The following is a 19,156-nucleotide window of genomic DNA, read 5'->3' on the forward strand; positions in this document are numbered from 1 at the left end:
CTGTGTTGTCCTGGGCTGTGATCCCGTGAAGTTTACCGGCTGAGCAGAATTGGGCTAGGTCAGTACTTGCAAGAGAGACCTCAAAGGAACACCTGGGTGTTGATGGGGGAAGTGACGCTGATGATCAGGGAGGGATGTTCTTCCTTCTTAGTAAATAGCGTGCCACGGCCCCAGCACGATTCCAGGGCTGCTGTCCTGCTGGACGCCCCATTTCCCAGTGACGGGCAAGGACCTACCTCTTATGGCTGTAAAAATACCAGAGTTCCTTGAATAAATGGGGGGGGGGGGGGTTAGACTCTGAGTCCTGGCCAAATTCCAGCTTAAGACATTACATTCTGCCTCCCTAAATCCCCCCTGCAGATTTAATTTAGGACTAGAAGGGTCCTCCTGGGTCACTGAGTCATGGCCCCTGCTCTCACAGGCCTAACTAGCGTTGTTGTGTGCCATCAAAACCTTTGCTGCTTTTCCGTGGTGGGCTAGCAGAGCCTGGTGTGTGACTTGCTGATCAGTTAGATGGAGGTGTAGGGCGCATAGGGATCCTTCGGGGGTAGTGGCTGGCAAGATGTAAGATCACTTAAAAAGCAGCAAGAGAAAACAAGAACAAAGAGCAGCATCCCTTTACTGCCCCACCCTTGCCTACAGTGAGTGGTACTAAATCTTGCCTGCGTGCCATACGCTGACACCAGCCGTCGAATGCCCAGCGACCTGCATGTCAGTAGCTCAAGATAAAAGTTGCCTCGTGCAAAGGGGAAATAGAAACATCCCAAGCTGCTCAGAAACGTGTTGTTCTCTGAAACCAGGGCTGAGTGCTGGCGATTCTCTCCAAGGGAAGGCGTGGCTGTCCATAGGGCTGACTATCCCTCCTTTGCCCCTGCAGGTGTCATTTACACTGGTGTAAATGAGACCACAAGGTGCACGGTAGCAGAGAATCAGGCCCGGTCAGCTCACAAGAGCAAGCTGGAGTGTCTGTGGGTCAGAACTGTCTATGTCACAAGGAGGAGCCAGAGACTTGGGAACAGAGTGATGAAAGATATAAATGTACACACAGGTACACACAGAGACACACACTGACCCAAACACACACACAGGCTGGGCAAACCGATCCAGAGCAAAGAAAACCAGGCACAAACCTTCAACCCAAACTGAGACCCCATCACAACAGAAACCTTCGTTTGAACTTTGTTAATGCTCATTACCCTTCTTTTGACTTTGAATTTGTTCTCACATCTCTTCACTTCTTACTTTTGGCCACATCTCAAGAGAAAGCCTTCCTCTCCCGATATCTCTCTGGTGGTGGAGGGCAGTCTGCTCTGGGAAGTCAGTAGGAGGAGGAAGCTTAGCCATGCTTTTCAGGGCCATTTCATTTCCATTCTGGTGAACTTTCTAATCTGGATACACAACTGGATTAAACATCTGGATGCCCAGGGCCATGTGTTTAGTGGCAGGCCCATTGATTGTAACCCAGCTGAAATGAGACCCGCAGTCTGCATTCAGCAGAGAGTGGCCCTTTCATGGTGTCGCCACCAGGTGATACCTGTCACAGCCAGATAGTGATGATGGGGAAGGAAAAGAATGGAAGAGGCTGATTGGAAGGTGAGTAGCAAGAGACATGCTGAGTAAAAGATGCCTGTTGTGTTGACTTACTGAGGGTTTTCCCAGGCCTGAAAGCCCCAAGGGAGCAAGGAAGTGACACTTCACCTGTGTAGACGCAGCCAAACCAGGTTCTCACATTCAGCTCGCGTTCCATATGATGGCTTAAACAGGCAGCATGAGATAACGAAACCACCTCTGCAATCATTGGGCCAAAGAGAGGTGAATTTTCTTTTGGACATTTTTATAGCCACCTAAATTACTGTGTTCAGAGCCTAAATACCAGGGTCGTGGCCCTTTTAGGAATACCCAGGGGGGCAGATAAAGGGCTGAGAAAAAATGTTTTTGTTTAAAATATGAACCGCCAGAACCTTCACCTAAATCTGAACCGGCCCTTCCGCCAAGCTGGTCCTTGCCCCGAGAGTTTTGCAGAGTTCCAGAGAGTTTGGCTGTTACAGCTGTGCATCATACGCTTTTCATTAAGCCTCCTGGGCTGGAGCTGGGAGGGAAGCCCAGAAAGAGGAGCAGTGCCCCTGTGAGTCTGACAGGAGCTGGAGAACTCACTGAAACACGCTCCGAATTCCAGCTCCGAGCATCCAAAGCCGGGAGCCCTTTGAGGTTCATCTGTCACTGGCTCAGGCATTTAGCTCTGGAAAGGGAGGGATGTCATGTGGTTTGCATCACTTCCCCTATCTGAAATACCCAGTGTGGTAATTCCCCACCCAGGTGGGAGAGAGAAGATAACTATTGTTCTGCACAAACAAGATCCAAAAGAGCCACCACTGAACCAGCTCCCTAGCTGGCCCTGCTGTTCCAAAGGCTCACTCACCTGCAAGCTCCTCCCTGTCCAGTATAGTCAGGGCAAAGCTGACCATTGGGTGTTTCCCCGGCTCAGTTTGGCTGATTAATTCCCTTGGGCTGTGTCATGTTCAGTATGCACTAACCGGGGCAGTCCCTGCACTCAGCTCAGCCTGAGTCTGCTCAGTCTTCTGGAGCTGTCTAGGTTTGCACTGGCCATGCTTGCAACTTGATCCCTGCCCGTACAGATTTCAGGGAGCTCACAGCAGTGAGCACGGGGCCGTGGCCTTCTGGAACCTCCAACATGCTCCAGCCAGCCTAGGCAAGGATGCGAACCGCATGACACATGCCAGGTGTAAGACAGCCGCTCCTCCTGCATGACTCACTCTGTGATGTCACAATCCAGCGCTGGGGACATCACACTCACCAGCACCCCAGTGTCCTAACCTCCGAACTGGGACATCCTGGAGCAAGCAGGTTTGGTTGGAAAAGGGAGAGATTCTACAGGAGGAGGCTGACAGGCGGTGGTGGGGCAGAGGAGAAGCCTTTCATACTCTGGCAGGAGAGGGAGAATGGAAGGCTTTGGAGGGCAGGAGAGAAATAGCCATTGCCCCATTAGGGACGTATGTCCCCAGCCTGCTCCACTTCCCTCCCAACCCTCCTTCCCATTAAATGCACCCCAGAGTGAGGGTCCTGCTGCCAAAACGTCCCACACCCCTAAGCCTAGAATATGGCGCGGCTGTTCAGAACCAGGAGGGGAGAACAGTGGGAGAGTTAGGAGGGCAGAGCATAGGGTACCCGGGCTGGACTTGGCTTTGGACATGGGGGCTAACCCTATGGTTCCTGCAGGAAGTGCCCAGGAGATCTTGAATGGGGATAAGTGGCCAGGACAGCAACTTTCCATTTCAGCCAAAGGACACGGGGCCAGCATCATGCAACACCACAGAATTGTAGACACGTCAGGACACTGGAAGGGACCTTGAGAGGCCATCAAGGCAGGACCAAGTAACCCTAGACCATCCCTGGCAGTGTTTGTCCCACCTGTTGTTAAAAACCTCCAATGACGGGGATTCCACAACCTGCCTGGGAAGCCTGAGAGTTAGAAAGATTTTCCTAATATTGAACCTAAATCTCCTTTGCCACAGATGAAGCCCATTACTTCTTGTCCTCCCTTCAGTGCACCTGGAGAACAACTGATCACTGTCCTCTTTGTAACAGCCCTTATCCTATTTGAACACTGTGATCAGGTCTCCCCTGAATCTTCGTTTCTTGAGACTAAACATGCCCAGGTTCTTTAACCTTTCCTCATAGCTCAGGTTTTCTAAACCTTTGATCATTTTTGTTGAACACATTTGTTCACATCTTTCATAAATGTGGTGCTAAGAACTGAACAGAGTACTCAATCTGATGCCTCACCAGAGCCAAACAGAGCAGGACAATTATCTCCTGTGTCTTATGTAGGACACTCCTGGTCATGCAGTCCAGGATGATATTAGCCTTGTTTGCAACTGCATCACATTGTTGACTCGTATCCAATTCGTGACTCACTATAATAACCGCCAGACCTTTTTCAGCAGTACTACCAGCTACCAAGGCATTCCTCATTTTGTAGTTGATTGTTCCTTCCCAAGTGAAGTGCTTTACACTTGTTTTTATGGAATTTCATTTTGATGATTTCAGATAAATTCTCCAATTCATCAAGGTTGTTTTGAATTCTGATTATGTCCTCCAAAGTGCTTGCAACCCCTCCCAGCGTGGTGTCATCCACAGATTTTATAAGCATACTGTCCACTCCATTATCCAAGTCATTAATGAAAATATGGAATAGTTTCAGACCCAGGACTGGCCCCTGTTTGACCTCACTAGATACACCCTCCCAGTTTGACAGAGAACCATTGATAACAACTCTTTGAGAATGGTCTTCCAACCATCTGGGCATCCACCATATAGTAATTTCATCTAGATCACATTTCTTAGTGTGCTCATGAGAATGTCATGTGGGACTGTGTCAGAAGCCTTCCTGAAATCAAGATACATCACAACTCCTGTTCCCCAGCCACTAGGCCAGTACCCCGTCAAAGAATCACCTCCTGGGCTGCTGGCTCAGCATGGACGTTCAGGAAAGCCTGCCAGCTCATGGATCGGCCACGCTTTCAGAGCTGTGCCCTGTGTCCTGTAGGTCTCAAGAACACATTTCTTTCCCCGAGTGATTTCCCACGCCATCTCACTCTGCCTACTCTCAGCAGGATGCTGTCACAGACCACAGGGTTCACCTGTTGTGCACGTCCGTGCTCGTAGACGTCGCTGCTGGCCATTCCTCTGTGTCCTCCCATCAACAGCTTGAAAGTCAAAGCCACTCCTGCTAGGCAGGCCCTTTTCTGAGCTGCTTCTCAGACCGTTTGCTCCAAGTGGCTGTTCAGCTTTGAAGGCATGGGCTGATGCGGACAGGTGGCATGGCGCACACCACACCACCTCCCCAAGTAGCTCTGCCGAGGAAGACTCCGAATGTGCTTTGCCCTCCAGTTAATGTGGAGAGCATTTCAGTCCAGTCTTGTCTTCATCGGGGGGTCCTTTCGTTGAAGCCTTTGCCCCCTCGCTCACAATGTTATTCTCGTACTTGTCGTTCACATCCCCTGCCCAGCCACAGAATCAAAGCACTGGCCAAAGATGAGGCGTTTTGTCCCCATTTAAACTAAGGCCTGGCAGGTAATGAGACTTGCTGATGGTCTGACGGTGAGTCAGTGGCAGAGTCAGGAGTAGGAACTGGAGTCCTGGCCACCAGCTCTCTCCTCTAAACACCGTTGCCTCCAGCTGCCAGGCACCCCTGTTTTAGCTCTTTCTAATGAGCTGGAAAGTTATTCATTCCCCCAGTCAGCCTCCCAGCCAGGAAACTTGGCTCTCCTGGCTTTTGATCCAGCCCTTGTCAGGCAGCCGGGCCATGCATGAGATGCCTCTTTCTGTGCCCCATGGAACTAGCGCCGTGCACTCTGCCTGGCCTTTGTGCCTAGGAATTGGCAGCTGGGAGCAGGGCTGCCGTGGGAACACACACCTGCCACGGCTCCCGAGGTCTGGGATTGCCTCAGCAGGGGCGCAGCCAAGATCCATTGCACAGGGGGCAGAGCGAAGCTAGTCTGGGATTTGCCGGTGACTAAGCATGAGCTGGCAAGGTCTGCCCTAGCGTGAGAAAGGGAGGGCTCCTCCTCTGCTCTGTGCTCACCTGGAATAAAGACTCTGTGGTGACCTGCATTTCTCTGCCCATGCTTGGTGCCAGCCCGCTCTCTAGGTCCTTCTCTGCCCTACTCACTCACATCCCAGACCCAGAGGCCTGTGCTCCTGGGCAGCTGCGGGCTTTGAGGCAGAGCTTTTCCCCGCTGGCCCCAGCTGGCAATCGCAGAGACTGAGCCAACCCAAGCATGGAGCAGGGGCTGGGGCACCTGGGGCGCCTTTCCCTGCTCTACGGGGAAATCCAGGGGCTTGTCTTTATGGGGCATTAACTGCCCTTGAGATGCTTGGCATGGAGGGAGAGGTGAGCCATTGTCTGCTCTGCTCCTGCCCATTCGCTGGGCATGTGCCGGGGTTTGGAGTCAGCAGGTCGGCTCATCGCTGGGTGCTTTCTGCACGGCTGCTGCTGAGGCTCCCTGCACCCTCCTGAAGCAGCTGCAAGCTGAAGCAGGTGTCTCGTGCACCGACCGGGAAGCCCAGCAGCCCCTTCCCATCACTGTCACATGCCCAGGCAGCTCTGATGGACGCCCTCTTGCTGCTGCTCCAAAAGAGACGTTGTCTCTCCCTTTGCTACCTGCTGAACTGCTTGCCTGCCCCTGTTCAAATGCAAGCCCTTCCCAGTCCCATTGGCTGTGGGAAGTCACGTGGCTGAGCAGTTGTAGCTGTCTCAGCCCCTCTGAATATTTTCCCATAGGAACTGCAGGTCTCGTGCTAGCTGTGTCATCATCATTACAGGCTGAAGAATGTTCCCATGAATTTTGGCTTTAATTATATCTGCACCACCTTTTCTATGCCCTGGTTTTTTCCTAATCCTAACACACCAGGTCCAGGGAAAACAGACGTCACCTCTGCGAGGAGGGGATCAGTCCTTTTCCCGTCAGGGAGGCTCATTCCTTCGCCACCAATATGCTCTGTAAAAAATCCACATTACAGAGCTCAGGCTGAGAAGGCTGCTTTGGGAGAACCTTGCCAGCACAGCTGTCTGCCCCTCCACACCCCCTGGGCAGGGCAGAGGCCATTGGTCCGAACTCAACTCGCCTGGCCCCTTTGCGGGAGATGGCTGGCACCGCTCTGGTCAGGAAGGCATTCCTGGGGGCAGGCTGCCTCAGCCATCGGATTTGTTCCACCTTGTTTTGGCGGGATATTCAAAACCGTTTTTAACTGAAAGTTTTATGATGACTCCCTGGCTTTGCCACGAAGTGGTCATCTGTCTGCTGTGTCCATGCCACTCCGCTGGGAGCCGGAGCCTGGGCATGGCTCTGTTGGCCATGATGTTACGGGCCCAGGAGGCGAGAGGGTGTTGCAGGAAGCAAGAGAGGGTCCAGGGCTAGGAGATAAACCTTATAAACCTTATTATTAAACAAGGGCATCCAGTTGGTCTGTGTCCGAGCTGGGGAGAGAACCCAGGAGTCCTGATCCTGTGGCCTGCCCACTGGAGCACGCTGCCACACAGCAAGTAGAGATTTGGCTTGATTTTGTGTGCTGGCATATCCCCACAACAGGAACAGCGTCAGCCCCTCCTCCCACCAGCATGCTTCAGGTCTGACCACATCTTGGGGCTGGAGGGCAGTTATGCCCCCATGGCCCATCCAGCCCTTGGCCTCTTGTTGAGACTATTAAGAATGGGGAGCAGCAAGTGCTGGTTTGAGTCAATAGACAGTGCACTGGACTGGGAGCCAGGAGATCTGGCCTCTTCCCGATACTTTCCCCTTATTCCTCCTTCGTCTCCTCTTCCCATCGTCAGATCTGTGACTACCTCCTCCTGCAAGACTCACTCATCTGCCAAGAGCCTTTTTCTCTCCTGCTCTCTGAGCACCCAGTCTCCTTTTTTCTAGACCTTCAGCATCAGTCCCTCTCCTGAGCTCTTCACCTGTGGAATGGCTGAGGCTTGCTTGTCTTATTTACACTGTCAGCTCTTCGGGGCAGGGAGCCTTTCCTTATCTGTGTTTGTACAGGGCTGTGTGCACTTGTGACATTACATCATGTACTGATGATGGAAAACACACCCAAAGGCCTGACTGTTTGCTCTCCCAGGAGCAGAGCTGGGTCAATCACCTTCTAATCCCTTCTGAACAAATACAACAAGGTGCTTTTCCTTCTGGAAGGAGCTGGGCGCTGTACAGTGAGGGAGGCTGCCTCATGCAGACTTTGGCACAAGCTTCCCATTGTGTGACAAGGGAGGGAATGCAATAAACGCTGCCAGTTCACCTTTGTCTGCCGTGTTGCAATCCAATAAAATGCATAAGGCACCTTCCATGCCAGACGTCCCAGGGCATCTCGTGAGACAAACAAGGACTTTGGGTAGGTCACAGGTGCACGGCAGAGCAACCCGGTTAGCTCTGTTCAGCATCACGTGCGAATCTTGCCCAGGAGAAAATTTCTCAGCCTACAGGGGGCAACGTGACCCAGCAGAGGCCTCGCTCCAACAGGTGCAAGTGGAGTGTGCAAAGGCAGGAGAGGCACACGTGAGAAGGCATAGACCCGTCCCAAAAGGGGTCTGCTCTCCCACTGCAGGGAGGAGCCAGTTACAGCCTAACTCCCAGGAACCCGAATGGGAATTGGGAGAGGACCAGTGTCTAACCCATCAGTGGGAGAAGAGGTCTCCATTAGATGTGATCTGACCCCGTGTTATATCCAGGAGTGTCAGAGCGATGCGGAGGGTAAAGAGGGGTGAACTGCTTTGAAGAGCTCCTGAACGTCTCAGGAAAGAATCGGTAGGTCTCTGCCCTCGGCGACTCAGGAGATTATCCTCAGCCCTGAACCTCCTCAGGAGCTGAGCTTCAGACAGTAAAACCCTTACTGACCATCAGTCAACCCAGAGCATCTGTCATCCAGAGCTTGTAACTCAGCACTTCAGCTGGGCTCCGAGCACCAGTACAGAGATGTGCAACATTGACGGGAATCCATGTGGCCTCCCAGCTGTGCAGACAGAGCTAGTGATCAGTGAAAGGAGAAACAGTCAAAACGTGTGCCTGTCTTTCTCAAACATTGTTCAGGGCATTTCAGTAAATAGGTCCCATCTCAAACCCACCTGAAAATCACGCAGAAGCATTTCTAAGTTTCTTTCTAAAGTCCTAGCAGGGTTACACCTAGAGAGATGCAGTTAAAATGCAGGAGTGGCACGGCAAATAAAAAGTGAGACAATCATAAGATTTCAGTTCCTTGTTTATTCAAGACAGTTAAACCCTGAGAAGATCAGATCAGATAACCTCCTTAAGTTATAATTTAACCCTGCCTTTTATTTGGTTCCTAGGGAAATCAGAAGTGACATCTCCCTTATGATTATTCCTGGCTTCTTGGAGAATTCTGGTTCTCCCAGCTAGGTTTTCCCCTGAGTTTCAGACAAGCGTATTCAGTGTCACTTTTTCATTGGTTACATCTTTTTTTTAAAAGGGATTGAAGGAGGAATGTTTGTTTTCAGTGGGGCAGATGTGGTTCCTTGGAACTCAGGCGTTCACTGGAATGGGAGATTTGCAGTGATTTCTCATGTGACGCAGAGCTGGATGCAGATTTGACTCCTGTTGGTAATCATGAGCATGCTCAGCTCTGGGGCTCCCCATGCATTTGCTGATGCCTGAGATGGCCGACATTTCTTGAAATGTCAAGGAAGAAAAGACAAAGAAATATCGACTCGGGAACGTTTTCAAAAGCGCCTAGGGCCCAGATTGGCCCATTGAAATCAGTAGAAGTTAGGAGCATAAATACCTTTGAGGATCCGAGTCTAAGTTACCTAGAAGCCTAAGCACCACTCTCAGAAGTGACATAGGCATTTGGTGCCTAAGTCTCATTGACAATCAGCGGGGTTTGGGTCGCGAGTGCCTAAATCACTTAGGCCCCTACATCATTTAGGCTAATTTGAAAATGTTGCCCTACATTTTTTGCAAAGATCTTTTGCCCTTTTGACCCAGCTGCCTCTGCACCGCTCCCTCCCTGGGCTGTGTGTGTTTCCCAGACTGTGGCAGGAGCTCTGTGTCCTCAGAGGAATGGAACGTCTGAACGTTTGTGTTCCTACCGCTTGGGCACCATCCACCGCACCAAATTCATCACATTAAAATGTCCAAAACACCCAGTGAGCAGTTGCAGATTTTTCAGGAAACGAATGCTTGGGAAAGGAACAAAAGCTGAATCTGGCCTCGTTTCTGCAGCATCAGAGAACTGGAATGATTGGGAAGCCTCATGTTTTAATACAGAGCAAATAACAAAACGTGAGGAATCACATTGCAGGGTCCCTTCTTCCCACATGTGCTGACAGCTTGCAAATCATGTGGCATCAAAAAGCGACCATGGCATGGTTGATTAGAACTTGTGCTTAGGAGGGGAGCAGGCCTCTGAATCTATCTAATTATCTGTCTGTCTATCTGTCTATCACCATGTTGCTCTCTCGCTCGCTCGCTAATGAAGTACTGTGTGTAGGCTACGAATACTTAGTGACATCAGCCTGCAGAGGTCTCTTCCGTCCCCTACTCTTGGAATCACATGCCATTACTTAGATTTCCTTCTTTCACTTCTTCTGTCTCCTTTCTCCATCCTCAAAGCCAAGCCAGTGCTAGCTGTGGGGGTCAGGTTGTGTGAAAAGGGAGGTCTTACACTGGGTGTTAAGTGGGGTCTGGTTTGAGTCCAGTCTGATTTCCACTGGTGGGAAGCTGCACAGCTGAGGGCCTTTCCCTGAGAATGTTCTGCCCCACAAACCCGACAGTTTCACTGTGGGCTGTGGTCTGGAGAACAGCTGGCTCGCAGATGTGGAGGCATCCCAGAGATGCTGTAGCTAGGGATGTAAAGCTTCAGAAAATTCTAAAGGCCTGGGAAAAAATGTGGGTTTTGGGGGGTTTTGAAAAAAAAACAAAATTTGAGGAAAAATGGAAATATCTGCAGTAGTTACTTGCTTATCAAAACTAAACTTTCTTTACTTCTTTTACTGTACAGTTTAAAAGTACCTTCCTTTTAAATGCTTATTCTATTAGAAGGGCAGAAGTAGGAACATTGTTTTAAACACTATTCTAAAAGTTTTCACTGTTCATTCTGAGAGAAAATATTTTATATAACAGTTTCTTTTCAATTTGTCCCCAAATTTCCAATTCTTCCATACCGGGCCTCGGAAAAAAATGAGGGGGAAATGTTTTTTTCCCCCACAGAGTTTCTGTTTTTTCCCTGACCCCTCACATAGAATCACAGAAGATCAGGGTTGGAAGGGACCTCAGAAGATATCTAGTCCAACCCCCTGTTTAAAGCAGGATTAACCTCAGCTAAATCATCCCAGCCAGGGCTTTGTCAAACCGCAGCTTAAAAACCTCTAAAGATGGAGATTCCACCACCTCCCTAGGTAACCCATTCCAGTGCTTCACCACCCTCCTAGTGAAAAACTTTTTCCTAATGTCCAACGTAGACCTCCCACCCTGCAACTTGAGACCGTTGCTCCTTGTTCTGTCATCTGCCACCACTGAGAACAGCCTAGCCCCATCCTCCCTGGAACCCCCTTTCAGGTAGTTAAAGGCTACTATCAAATCCACCCTCACTGTTCTCTTCTCAAGACTAAACAAGCCTAGTTTAGAGCAGGTCCTTAAGGAATCCATTTTAAGGCACTTGGAAGAGAGGAAGGTGATCAGGAACAGTCAACACGGATTCACCAAGGGAAAGTCATGCCTGACCAACCTGATTGCTTTCTATGATGAGGTGACTGGCTCTGTGGATGTAGGGAAGGCGGTGGATGTGATATACCTTGACTTTAGCAAAGCTTTTGATACGGTCTCTCACGATATTCTTATCGGCAAGTTAAAGAAGTATGGGTTGGATGAATGGACTATAAAATGGACAGAGAACTGGCTAGAGCATAGGGCTCAACGAGTAGTGATCAATGGCTCCGTGTCTAGCTGGCAACCGGTCACAAGTGGAGTTCCCCAGGGGTCGGTCCTGGGGCCAGTTTTGTTCAACATCTTTATTAATGATCTGGAGGATGGGGTAGATTGCATTCTCAGCAAGTTTGCGGACGACACTAAGCTGGGGGGAGTGGTAGATACCCTGGAAGGTAGGGATAGGATACAGAGTGACCTAAACAAACTGGAGGATTGGGCCAAAAGAAATCTAATGAGGTTCAACAAGGACAAGTGCAGAGTCCTGCACTTAGGAAGGAAGAATCCCATGCACAGCTATAGACTGGGGACCGACGAGCTGGGCAGCAGTTCTGCAGAAAAGGTCCTGGGGGTAACAGTGGATAAAAAGCTGGATATGAGTCAGCAGTGTGCCCTGGTTGTCAAGAAGGCTAATGGCATATTGGGCTGCATTAGGAGGGGCATTGCCAGCAGGTCGCAGGAAGTGATTATTCCCCTCTATTCGGCATTGGTGAGGCCGCATTTAGAATATTGTGTCCAGTTTTGGGCCCCCCACTACAAAAAGGATGTGGACAAGTTGGAGAGAGTCCAGCGGAGGGCAACAAAAATGATTAGGGGGCTGGAGCACAGGACTTATGAGGAGAGGCTGAGGGAACTGGGCTTGTTTAGTCTGCAGAAGAGAAGAATGAGGGGGTATTTGATAGCAGCCTTTAACTACCTGAAAGGGGGTTCCAGGGAGGATGGGGCTAGGCTGTTCTCGGTGGTGGCAGATGACAGAACAAGGAGCAACGGTCTCAAGTTGCAGGGTGGGAGGTCTACGTTGGACATTAGGAAAAAGTTTTTCACCAGGAGGGTGGTGAAGCACTGGAATGGGTTACCTAGGGAGGTGGTGGAATCTCCATCCTTAGAGGTTTTTAAGCTGAGGCTTGACAAAGCCCTGGCTGGGATGATATAGCTGAGGTTAGTCCTGCTTTGAGCAGGGGGTTGGACTAGATACCTCCTGAGGTCCCTTCCAACTCGAATATTCTATGATTCTATGATTCTAGTTCCCTCAGTTTCTCCTCATAAGTCTTGTGCTCCAGCCCCCTAATCATTTTTGTTGCCCTCCACTGGACTCTCTCCAACTTCTCCACATCCTTTCTGTAGTGGGGGGCCTAAAACTGGACACAATACTCCAAATGCAGCCTCGCCGATGCCAAATAGAGGGGAATAATTACTTCCCTCAATTTGCTGGCAATGCTCCTATAAATGCAGCCCAATATGCCATCAGCCTTCTTGGCAACCAGGGTACGCTGTTGACTCATATCCAGCTTCTTATCCACTGTAACCCCCAAGTCCTTTTCTGCAGAACTGCTGCCTAGCCCATCGGTCTCCAGTCTATAGCTGTGCATGGGTTTCTTCCGTCCTAAGTGCAGGACTCTGCACTTGTCCTTTTTGAACCTCATCTGATTTCTTTTGGCCCAATCCTCCAATTTGTCTGGGTCACTCTGTATCCTATCCTTACCTTCCAGGGTATCTACCATTCCCCCAGCTTAGTGTCATCTGCAAACGTGCTGAGGGTGCAATCTACCCCATCCTCCAGATCATGAATGAAGATATTGAACAAAACTGGCACCAGCACCGACCCTGGGTTATGCCTGCGCCACCCATGTACTTCTCTCTCAGGCCCTGTGACCGCCTGGACGACAGCCTTGTCTGAGGCTGCTGAGAAGGAGAGGTGGAGCTGCAGGGCACCGGCAGTCTGTGTGCACTGGACTGCACACAAGGCCTCAAGTAACCAGAGCGCTCGCCCGTCGTGCTGCTCTGTGATCTGCCCACAAGGAGCCAGTGAAGCCAGCCTGGCGCTGCATTGTGCCTTTCCCACAGCTCTGGGACATGGGTCGCTTTGCAAACCAAGGCAATTATCGTGATCTGTAGAGCCATTGCCATGGTAGGGAGATGTTTGGGGAGCCCTCATCGTCAGTGGATGGGAGGTTCCCTGCACCGGGCCTCCAGGGCACAGAGGTGTGGTTCCTACATGCCTTTTTTGAGCCACCAGCTGGTGGAGAAAGGGGTGTGGTCATGGGCCACCCTTACTCAGCCACCCTGCCTTGGGGTGTCCAACTTCAGTGGCTGTGCAGTGCTCCCCCAGTGCACTCACTTGGGGTGAAATCCTGGACCTGTTGAAGTCAGTGGCAGCTTTGCCACGGACTAGGTGTGCAAGGGAGCTCCCTGCTCTCCCCCCCACCCCCCAACCGGGAGAATCCCAGAATCCCGCCTAATCAGCTTTCCTACTGAAGGGTATAATCTGGGTCCAAAGGGCAGCTTCCCCTCCTTCTTCAGCACTGTTCAATGGACCAGCAACCCTGGGGGCATTCGCCTTCCTTTGCAAAGGTTTTGGTCACTGCCGGATTCCAAATCAATCTGATCTGATCATGCACTCAGGAGGCAAGGGGGGAAATGGATGTTATTGCATTCAGGCATCTCGTACTCTGCAAAACAGCCGTGCAGGGCTGGAAGGAAGTGGCTGATCAGAGAACTCAAAGCATTTGCCACAGTGCGTGGAAAGCGAGTTCTCGTCCCTGATTGCACGACCATCTCTGAGGCTTTCCATTTCACCCACCGTCTCAGGCTTTGCTGGAGGTGCAGCTCCAGAGAGCGGAAGACAGAGGCCTTTTACAGTCTGAGTCATTTGCAGGCTGGGGTTTTTTGCCTCGTTTCTTGGAGTGCCTGGCTGCCGAGTTAGTGTCCAGGCTGGGGACAGTTCTGCCACAACTCTGCGTGTGGTTTGGGGTGTGGGTGTCTGAGCTGTGATTGTGTTTTTTTTCCTAACAAATAATTGTCCCACTTTCCTGTCTGATTCTCCCACTTGAGGGGAGGGGAGCCATTGCGATGTCTCTGCCACTTCCAGTTAGTGCTCCACAAACATTTCCGAAGCACTAAAGACCTGATCTGAAGCCCATTGAAGTCAGTGAGACTTGGGATCAGACTCCAACCAGATGACGTGCTACATTTAAAACGTATGCACCATCCGAATCGCTTTGCTTGGCTGCAACTCTTTCGAGGAACTGGTCACTTTGAAATCTAGTCCTCTGAGGGTTTTTTAATGCATTTCAGGTCACTTTGGGTATCACACCTGAGTCCCCCTGTACATTTTTGTGGCATTCGTCACATCCTCTCATGTTTTTTACATAGCTTTTCTCTCCCCTGTTGCTGTGTGAAAGACGTACGCTAACAACAGGGAACTTGCCCATACGAGGGAGAACAGTGAAACGATGGAACGGAGGGCCATGCCCTGGGTGAAATCCTGGCTCCACTGAGGTTAGTGGGACATTGACCAGACTTCAGTGGGGCCAGGATGTTTGCTCACAGTCTCAGCCAACTGCAAAAAAGAGAGAAATCTTTTTTTCTCCAGTCTCAGTGCTAGGAGTCTTGGCCTACATTTTCCAAAGTGCAGAGTGACCTGGTGGTGGCCAGTTCTTGAGGGCCCAACCTGGGCACACCGTGAAGGGTTGAGATTTTCATAGGCCTCCGCACTTCCTGAAAACCAGGCTCCTTTATGGTGTCTGAGGCTGGGACCCCAAATCACTAGTCATTCTGGAAGATGTAGGCCCTCTTGTGTTATGTGTGGTAAGTAAAACCTGCCCCAGAGAAGTGATTTGTAAGGCAACAGTGCAAAAGCTCATTACCTCAGCGAGCTTTTCAGTTCTGTGCGTATTTATGCAAATAGGAAGAGCCGCAGAGTGAGTTTCAAAGCAGTAACTCAGTCTCTTGGGGTCTGCTGACATTTACAGACAGTCTCAGCTTCTGGTGCTTTATGGCAGCATCCAGGTCCCAGCTGAGCCAGCTGTACCCGGTAACGAAGCAGCAGGTGTCTGTCCTCCCACTGCGGGGCTGGGCTGGAGTTGGCTGGCCATGAAAGGTTTTTATTTGGGGGTGGGATGGGGATTCCTAGAGAGCACTGCTGGATTTGCCACATTAAATTATGGGCTCTTAATGAATGAGCCTTATCATGGGCTTTTAATGGGCATCTCCGTTGCCATTGTGCTTTATGGGAGCATTACACAGGAAAGCTGGGCAGCTAGTTTTTCTCTTGAGACTCTGACCCAGGGTTCAAGCTACAAACTGGGTTTGCCAAGGAGTGGATCAGATGCTGTAAGTGACTAGCTGTGGAAGAGCCCCTCCCCCAGCAGCCTCTCTCCAGACCCACATATAACCCCCACTCTTCGGTTCGAGCTGGCTGGCATCTGGGCCCTTGAAATCCCTGGGGCTGCGCTGTCAGATGAGTCAAGGGTTTGCATTCCACCTAGCCAGCTGGCTGCGGAGCCCATGGCAGAACCCAGCAGGGCGCAGGGCACAGCTCAGCTCTGTGCCTGGCGCTAGTCTGGGCATGCGATGTCTGCAGGGAGGGGTGTGTCGCAGCCCTGTGGCCCGGTCAACAGGCTGGGGGTGCCACCCCAGCTGCGTAGCCAGCGTGAGCAGCAATGAGTTGGGGTGGGGCGTTGCTTTTTTCCCCTTGATCTCATATCTCTCTTGTGGGTTTTTATCACCCCCTACTACAGGAAGGAGGGTCAAGGCCTGGGACTCCAGAGGTCAGTGTCCTACCCCAGGGCTGTCACTGCATCACTCTGCGAGCTTGGGCAACTCATGTTTCCCTGTGCCTCAGTTTCCCCAGCTGTAACATGCTGATGACGCTGACCAACTTCAGAGGGCCATTGTGAGGCTGAATTCATTGGTTTGCGAAATGCTTGGACAGAAGATGCTGTAGATGGGTAGAGGATTCAGCTAGCACCTCTTTCCAATTCCCCTCTCTTTTCCTTTTGCCAGGTGTGTAATTGTGACAAGTACCTGAAGGTCTCCAGAGAGCAGATGAGGCAACTGATGCAACTCAGCGGACTCTCAACAGATGAAGATGATGCAGGTAACAGACTGGGCACCTACCAGGTTAATGCAGCCTGGCCAGAGATTTGCATTCCTGCCTGAGTGGCTGGGAGGACTCTGCTCCTGTACTGGGAGCACCTTTTCACTCTGGTGATGGGATTTGCAGTAGCTGCCCAGGTACCAAGTTCTAATTAGTAAAATGTCTCAGGATCCGGACGATCTGTGGGCCCGGCCTGTGGGTGGTGTAAATCAGTGTAGCTCCATCAGCTGCAGGGCACTGATGTCAGTACGCACCAGCTGAGAATCCAGCCCTGTAATGACTGATGGAGGAGGACTGTGCTTAAAGCTGGCATTTTATAGCAACTTTTTGTGTGTGTGATTTGTTGGTCATTTGACTTCAGTGCAAAAATAAGTTACAATGATTTAGAGCATTGGTGCGTAGATGGTGTTCAGGTCTGGAGGTGCCACAGGTGAATTCAGCAGCATGTTGCAATGACTGTAACATCTTTTGCACCGTTGTTTGTCCCCAGAGATTTCCATGCAACTGATATTGCAAAGATAATAGTAATAGCTGCTCCTAAAACACATTCTTTGTATTGCCTTTTTAATTGAAGGGCTCATTTCCAGATTCCTGTTACAGAGATTACTGCTCCATAACATGTAAACATTGCAGCTAGTACTACTGCTGGGATTTCCAAAAGAAGTTAGGGACCCAACTCAAAGGCAACGGGAACTGGGGGGGCTAATTCCCCCTTTGGAAAAACCCAGCCACAGACAATCCTAGCCCTTCCTAGACATGAAGGGTCTGATTCTCCATTCTGCACCTTGTGGTGTGGAGTGTAAAATATTCCCAGGTGAGATCAGAGTCTCTCACATCTCCTCTGCGCTGGTGTGCCTGAGTGCACAAGGTGCAGGGCGATGAGGATCAGACTCAAACAGCAAAGCGCATTTTCAGATCTACTGCAGGTTTGCCAAGGACTTGCCTCAAAGACAAGGCCCTTCTTCTAAGCTTGCAAACAAAGGTCCTGATAAGCAAAACGCTGGGACCTGTAAGCACAGCTGTGATAGTCCTGTAATAGTCCTGTAATAGGCCTGTAATAGTCCTGTAATAGACCTGTAAGCACAGCTGTGATAGTCCAGCCACACTGATTCTTTTCATTTGCACTATGATTTAGAAGACCTTGTCCACTGTATTGGGAGAGGATTCGCCACGTTGGGTGGAGTGGGCTATGTTTTGAATGCTGGGTGCAGTGACTTCCCAGCAGGTGGTTTAGTTACAGTCTAAGGACTTTCCCACCTAACTCTCTGCAAATTATGTCAACCACATGCTTCACAGTGGCTACTCATTGCTACTGTCTCTAATGCACCGGAAGCTGCCTCCATGGTAACTCCTAAACTGGGTCAGATTGTAGTTGGAGTAATTACATTCTGCCGAGCGAGAAGTGCTCTTACAGACATGGTGGGGAAGGTGTTCTTCATTTCCTGACTTAAACTGCTCTCTCATGGTGTTGTCTACCACTGCTGGGCTTCACCCCAGTCATGGCAGCATTTCAGTGAGCCACACAGAAGCAGTTTGTCATGAGAGACAGTGTGGTCCAGTGGGCAATGCATTAGAACAGAGAGCTGGGTCTCAGATCCATCGCTGGCTCTGCCACTAACCCACTGCACAGCCTTAGGCAAGTCACTTAACCGTGTGTTGCCTCAGTTTCCCCGTCTCTGCAGTGTGTGGACAATGATCATCGCTTTACTTTGTGAAGCACTTTGAGCTCTCATCTGGAAAGCATTCTCGGTGTTTACGAGGGATGCAGTAGGTGTGCGACTGTCCTTCCCATTCCTCTGCCTGGCTGCGGGAATTGTCTTTTTATCAGTGCCTTCCCTGCTGAGAGCTGTTCCTCTTTGACTGCAGCCCTGGCTGGCCCAGCCTGCTCAGCCGGTTTCCACAGGATTGGATTGGAGAACAGAAACGCCGTGTGATAGGTGCCCCCTTCCCCCCAGACCGGAAAGCACTGGACGTGCGATGTGACTAGCGGGTCTCACACTTCATTGCTTCTGCCAGCCGAGCTCATTGCACAGCCCTGGGCTTACTGCATTCCCCCTCTCCCCGACAAACTGCCTGCGTCCCACCCTCCCCTTCCCCTCTTTCAGGGACTCGCTGCCACCACCCCCACCCCACCCCTCATGCCAGAGGCTCTGTGTGTCCTCCATGTTCTCCACCCCATAGCCGGTGCCCCCCTTCCCTCCATTCTTCTTTTATTTCTTTCTGTCTGGGAGATCAGCCAGTCAGGGTGGCCCCGTTTCTCCCTTCTGCTTTCCTGTCTTTTATCAAAATCAATGGGGTTCTGCCCACTGGTTCCCAAAACACTCCCTGAAATGCTGGAGTTGATCAGATGCAGCGTCCACAAGTCATTGCATTGCATCCAGGCAGGCAGAGAAATGCCACCCCTCACGCAGCAGTCTGAGCCGTATGCCAGCAATTCTGGCTGAGAGATTTTAGGGGAGCATCGATTCATGGACTGCAGGGCCAGAGAAGGCATGAGGCACCAGCTCGGCGCCACGGCAAGGTCACCTTTCAACTGGGGCAATGCTCCCTGGGTTGCATTTGTGGCCAGATTATGCCGGCAGCGCGTCATAAAGCAGCCGCTCCGCACTGCAGGAGCCAGCCCTTTGCATCCCACCGTCACTTGGAAGGAGAACCATCTCCACAATGCCCGTGCATCTCCTCCGGCCTCGCCGAGCTAGGCTGGGGCCTGTCTCCTCAGATGTTTTCAGCGATCGCCTTTGCAGGGTGTTTGGGAGGACACCTGTGACTACTTGGGAGTGAACAGCGAGGTAACGGTGTATGTGATGCCAAAGCAGCTGTC

The 19,156-nt window shown here is 51.0% G+C and overlaps 1 protein-coding gene across 3 annotated transcripts in view; it reads left to right on the forward strand.

Annotated features, from left to right (window-relative positions):
• Positions 1-19,156, forward strand: part of EXD3 (exonuclease 3'-5' domain containing 3) — a 505,315-nt gene that overhangs the window by 467,838 nt on the left and 18,321 nt on the right. For all 3 annotated transcript variants that reach the window (XM_067561570.1, XM_067561572.1, XM_067561571.1), the window contains one exon: positions 16,242-16,335. In XM_067561570.1, the coding sequence (XP_067417671.1) occupies positions 16,242-16,335 (94 nt within the window). The remainder of the gene's footprint in view (positions 1-16,241; positions 16,336-19,156) is intronic.

The sequence above is a fragment of the Emydura macquarii genome, unplaced genomic scaffold (genome assembly GCF_026122565.2).
Source record: "Emydura macquarii macquarii isolate MOO-44397 ecotype Brisbane River unplaced genomic scaffold, CSIRO-AGI_Emac_v2 contig_2417, whole genome shotgun sequence".
Taxonomy (NCBI): domain Eukaryota; kingdom Metazoa; phylum Chordata; order Testudines; family Chelidae; genus Emydura; species Emydura macquarii.